General features: G+C 34.8%; 2 protein-coding genes across 2 annotated transcripts in view; both read left to right on the forward strand.

The window, feature by feature from the left end:
* The window catches only part of LOC112461106 (glycogen phosphorylase), a 51,287-nt gene extending 46,015 nt beyond the window's left edge, over positions 1-5,272 (forward strand). The window contains exon 12 of the mRNA XM_025026189.1: positions 5,268-5,272. The gene's annotated coding sequence lies outside the window, so the exon portion shown is untranslated. The remainder of the gene's footprint in view (positions 1-5,267) is intronic.
* Positions 7-2,490, forward strand: LOC112461110. The gene is made up of 5 exons (XM_025026201.1): positions 7-316; positions 425-599; positions 695-840; positions 930-1,269; positions 2,254-2,490. The coding sequence occupies exons 4-5, from the start codon at positions 938-940 to the stop codon at positions 2,462-2,464; spliced, it is 543 nt and encodes a 180-aa protein (XP_024881969.1). The 5' UTR covers positions 7-316; positions 425-599; positions 695-840; positions 930-937; the 3' UTR covers positions 2,465-2,490.
* Positions 5,273-6,164: the final 892 nt, after the last annotated feature.

Here is a 6,164-nt window from a genome sequence, read left to right on the forward strand (position 1 = left end):
TCACGTGATCATTGGCGAATCTCTGTTACACTATAGGATCTCTAGACACGTCACGCCGGTCGCGCCACATTGTTTATGTCGAAATGCGAAAGACAGACAAGTGAAGACCGTTATAAAGATCTCATCATGGAATGCGAAGAAAGTGCTCAGTTTGAAGATAAAACTTGTTTAAACTTGATATTGTGTAGAGTGTTGATTGGGCTAGTAAAAGCAAACGAATGTTTGTGGAAAAAACGGTGCATTTCACATAAAGACCAACAAATGAAAAGTTTGTGCTGGACGAGTATCGGAAATGTTTTGACCACTGTACTTTCCGGTAAGTAATCGAGTTGCGAATGTAAAATTTTTGAGGTTGAGTACTTATCAATTACTACTATATGCTACCCTTTTTCTCTTTGTTACAATTTTTCGGTATGTGTTTCAGGTCCGAATGCCGAGAAAGAATTCTATAAATTGAGACGAAAATTTGGTCGAGAAGTAAGAAAAGAAAAGGAGAGCGCCCCCTAATCCGGAACCGGGGCAGGGCAACCAATGTATGTCAGTAACTGGCCGCTCTATAAAGACTTAGAATTTCTAAAAGATGTGATTAAATCTAGACGGTAAGATAATATTATAGAATAGTCTATTCTTTGTCAATATGATTAGTTTCTATTATACGTATAATTGTCACGTGACAATGTTATCTTTTTTGCAGAACATCATCTAACTTTACAAAGAATGTCATTCAGACGCCAAGTCCATCATCTTCTCCACCTACAACACCAACAACACTACAGAACACTCCATTTCCTAGCTCCTCCTTATAAAATTCATATTTGGAAAACAGTATTTTATCTACAGGTATATAATCTTATTTTTAGTTAATGCATATAATTAGTACATTGTTAGTAATTATTCTTTATCATTCATGTGTGCTTTCTTTCTTACAGAATCTGAGATGGAAAATGTTCCATTGATGAATCCATCATCATCTTTGAAACGAACTGTTCCTATACCGGATTTCTTTTACACAAAGAAAAAGAAAACTCATGAAAGTGTGGCTTGTGCTATAGAAAAACATTCGTCTAATATAACAGCACTGACAGAGATGGTCACTCAACGTTTGCAAGGTCCTACCTTTAGAACTCAAAATAAGCCAGAGGATTCTTTATTTCTGTCTGTTAAAGCAGTACTTGCAAGAGTGCCAGAAGAAAAACAATTACAATGTATTATTGAAATATTACAGATTATACAGAAGTATACTATAGAAAAGCAGAACTCAGAAACAATGTAAGAATTAGTATTAAAAAATTAATAATTTTGGTTAACTGTTGGTAAACTAATAGTTCCTGTTGGTAAACCAACTAATAATTAAGTTTGAGTTGATAACTAATAGGTTGATGAACTAACAACACTTTAGATTTAAAAAATGTGATTTTTCAATTATATTCAGTTTAAACATATATTTTATCAGTTAATAATTTTGGTCTATAATCAAAAAGCAATATTAATATAAAATTATTTTTTGCAACATTAATATCTATAACTTTTTGCAATATTAATATAAGTTTTTTTTGCAATAATAATATAAAATCTATATCATAAAATTCTTTTTATAATATAGATAGTGATAAAACAATATATTGATATAGTACAGGTATAAGTATAAATACGTTTATTTAAGCTAAAGGTCTCGATGGATCGTACAAATGCTATGAATTATACTTATTTATACTATAATAAGAGTATAATAAATAAGAGTATAAAGTGATATACCAAGATTTATATAAAATATATACTATAAGATTTATAGAGACATTCCTCTCCTAAGATGTAATGCTTTGATGTAGTAATAATATATTTCTATCCTACAATATAATGTTTCTTTTAATGAAAAATACATATTATTAATTTTTTGTGTACCTTTATATGCAACTGAAACAGAAAATTATAATAAATTAAGTAAATAATGGGCTATGAGAGCTGACGCAAGATCTAATATGCGGAAAAATTATATTTAACAATTGTTAGTCAATACATTTAAAAACATCAAACGTTTCAGCCCTAAATCGGGCCCTCGTCTGTGACAGAAAATTATAATTTTCGCAATTTCCTCGAAAATATTTTGCACGTTCACAGCGTCTATAAACGGCATGGGTTCACCAATCTTTCCTGAAAACGTATCAAATATGTATAAGCATGTCCATCTTAAATCCAAGTATTACTAAAAGTTACCATATTACCTTTATTAAAAGTGTGGCGGGTTTATAATAGCACCACGGAATGCTCGTTGATACTGCCAAGGAGCAACTTCTTCACCAGCTTCCGAAATGAAGTAATCGCAAAGTGTATCCCGGAGCTGAGCAGATGTTCTAGTTGGATTATTGGCACCGACTCGTCCAATCCTATGCAGCCTTGTTTCACTTTCTTCAGTCCGCCAAGTTCCAGGAATTGTATTCCCCTCTTCATCTTCTTGGTCACATAATTAGAGGGGCAATAAGTACGATGCTGAGGTGTCTCCTTACTTTCTTCTGTCATCACAAAATTATGCAGGCATACCAAAGCTTGAAATATAATTTGTGCATTGTGAGGGTTATTGCATATATGCACTTCCTGAGAATACGCCATCGAGATACGAGAATGCCGAAAGTGTTCTCTATAACTCTTTGAGCACGGGAGAGTCTATAATTAAAAACTCGCTGTTTATCCTGCAAGGCAGTACGCGGATAAGGACTCATGAGATAAAGTTTGAGCGGAAATGCCTTATCTGCCACAAATACGTGAGGAATTTATGTGACTTCCGGGCAACATTTTAAGAGGAGGAAGCTTTGTTTCTTCATGCTCCAAAGCATCAGCAAGTGCAGAATTATTCTACACTTCTCCATCACTCACAGAATTACATAATATGTAATTACATGTAATTACGTAATATGAATATAATAAGAGATGCATAAATATATATATTCTAAACAAAATTTTTATTTATGGAAATACTCAGACTGAAGTAAAAAAAATTGAAATATATATCTACCATACTGTCCTATATCCACCCATGTAAACTTATATGACGCGTCGCAAGAAGCCATCAAGGCTGAAGTATTTCTTGTAATTAAATAATTCAGAACCAGCGTTGCCAGGAGCTTGAATTTGCATGTGGCGCCCATGCAAATTCTATGGCCCCAACACAGTTGGGAAACTGCACCTTCGAGTAGAAATCTTCAGCTACTTGCATCCATAACTCAGGCGAAGGTTCAGGCAGATACAAAGGCTGTAGAACTGTCCAAATGGCTTGAAACACTTCATTCACAATTTTATACATAGTAGATCTACCAATCCGAAACTCCCATGCCTTCAACTTAACACTGTCGCCATGTGCGAGAAATCTGTGCAGGTATTGTATATATCTAGTTTAAAATACATCTGGCAAAAAAAAGGATACTTTTCAAGGTCATAATTAAAGCAAGAAAATTACTCACGCAAGAGTGGCTGCAAGTTTCAGTTTTTACCGGAAGTGCCCGTCTCCACCGCGGCTTCTTTTTAGGAGAAGGGGATGCACCATAAAGAACAAAATAAACAAAACAATTTCCGTCGCCAGCAAATAATTCAAAATAAGTCGTTTTATTTCGACCCAACTGGCCAATTGATACAAGAATTGCACGACAACTTTATTTGACAACTTCAGTTCGACTTTGACTGTCTTACAGTTCGGACGTTATGCCTCGATATGGCTGGTGACGTTTTGATTTCATGTATCACCGTTTGTCTTGGAACGCATAAGAGTTGTAAGCTTTTAACTAATTTTACAATGCTAATTGACTTTATTGTTTTTGACTATCGTGATATTGTAATAATTTTGTAGAGTTTTTCTATTGTTGAATGTATAAATTCTTTCTCTTGTGTTTAGCTTTGCGTTCGTCTTGATGTAGTCAGGACACCACGTCAACGATGCAATTAATTTCGTTATGCGGATCGGTGTAACTCGAATAAAAGCACTTGATAAGGACCAAAATTCGGTCGAAACGTCGTGCAATTCTTGTATCAATTGGCCAGTTGGGTCGAAATAAAACGACTTATTTATAGAGAACAAAAGTTTAAATTTTTCAGGCCACATACGGCAATATGAGAAAAACTCCTCATGGTCTGACAACAATAGTTCTGATACGAGGTTGGAATGAAATCCTAATTCATCTCGTCGCTGATTGATTGGACGCACCCACCATCTTCTTAGCACTTGCCTTCTCATTTTTAAATATACAGCACACAATAAATTCACATACTTATTCACAATTTAATAGCAGTAATAATAGCAACAACTCTGTCTCTGTATCCATCATGGTGAACAACTAAACTGTCCACATTCGAAATACACACTGCACTCTGATTGGTTTCTTTAATCAAGTTTACAACGTATCGTTACTTTATTGTAGATTGATCCGTTGTACAAGATTCACGACTATTACTACTCCTACTTCTACAACCCTACATTTACGCAATTGTAGACCGGGCTTTTCGATCACGTAATCGTAGTTGTTATCTGAGTGTAGGACAATAAACATCCCAAATAGCAAAGCGTGTCTGAGCAAAATCGCGCAAACCTGTAATTGCTTATGATGCTGGCAACTTGCCGTACATTTGGTTCAATTGATTTCGAGTAATTTAATATTTGAAGCAACACGCAGGCAACATTGGATATATGTATTGCCAGCAAGTTGTCGGCAAGAGAGCAGCATCAAATTTACTTCGCGTTGCTAACAATATGATAGCATTGTGTGATCCTATGAATTATTACAGCAACATGACAGCAACAGCTCGAATTTTGAATCAGACGATTTTAGACCACAGCATAAGTTGCCAACAAGTTGCTGGCAAGTTGCTATACAAAATTGTTATATCATGAAGGCATCAACTTTCCGACAAATGCGAAAAATTTCAATATTAAAAAAAAAAAAAAACGCGAAAAAAGCTTGAAAAAATTAGAAGTGAACGCCGCCCCACTTTGGGTCAAGACTTAAAAATTTTTATATCTGACACAAGATTTTTGAGAATTTTTTCAGATTTTTAAATTGTGGCCATCAATATGTCGGTTTAAAAAATTATAACTAAATCAATTTTATAAAAAAAATATAAAAAAAATTTTGAGTGCATTTTAGAGTTGGAACAATAACATGAAAAATCGCCGATCAAATCCGAGAGGTCGAGAGTCAAATCCAGGTCGATTTGGCATGGAATGCCCCATATATTTAATATTTTTATATTGAAGAAAGCTACATCTAAAATAGTTTACAATATTTTTCTGCAACAGTATTTTGCTATTCGATCATTACTATTGAAGCAGTAGGTTTTTCGTGTCGGTAAGGCGGAAAGCGCGGCTAGTAGTTTTTCATTATTGTGGCGGCGTTGAGGCGCGCTAGCTTCGCCTATTTGAACTTTTTTTTTAAGGCAGTTGCGTTTAGTTTTCTCGAGACGTGTGTAGACGCGAGCGCGTTTTTGTAACACAATAAATAATTATAGTATATACCCCTCGATCCTTTATTTCTTCATAAGATAACCTGCTACCGGAACGCGAGTGCGATTTTAGCTCTGTTCTAACAATTACAACTTTAATAGATACAATCTTTATCAAGAAATACATATCTGCTACCTGTTTTGTATTTCTATTACGTTTTCATTAATTTAACGTGGACTTTTGTCGTGTAGCCAACTTACCCTACCATCGCGGCATCGGGGCAAGCTGGCTACAATGCAGCATGTTCGATCGTATTTCACTTATTACAAAAGAACTATTATACAGTATACAGGATTGTTCCTGGCATAAAAATGTGGAAAAAGGTTCTCTCTATCATATTAGTACTGTTTAATCATGATAATTAGTTGTTAAAAAAATCAAATGCCGAAATTGTGAAAGCTGTGCCAATGAGCCCCGGTCTCCCCTATTACTAAAAACAATCATCATTTATCTATTCGTGAGTTACTGAATATGCTACAACTACTTAATCGAATTCAAGATTTCTACATCCGTTTTTTGTTGCATGGCACTCGATTACATTTTACTCTTCTTTGCCAACATTCCACTCGCGAAATATCGTTGGCGCATGATGCACGTGTGTTTCAATCTTCTCTTGTATATTAAATACACGCACACAGAGTGTTCCAGGTAAACATGGCGTTAAGGGGACCTACTTCCG

Source organism: Temnothorax curvispinosus, unplaced genomic scaffold (genome assembly GCF_003070985.1).
Source record: "Temnothorax curvispinosus isolate PA1 unplaced genomic scaffold, ASM307098v1 QBEX01011081.1, whole genome shotgun sequence".
NCBI lineage: Eukaryota > Metazoa > Arthropoda > Insecta > Hymenoptera > Formicidae > Temnothorax > Temnothorax curvispinosus.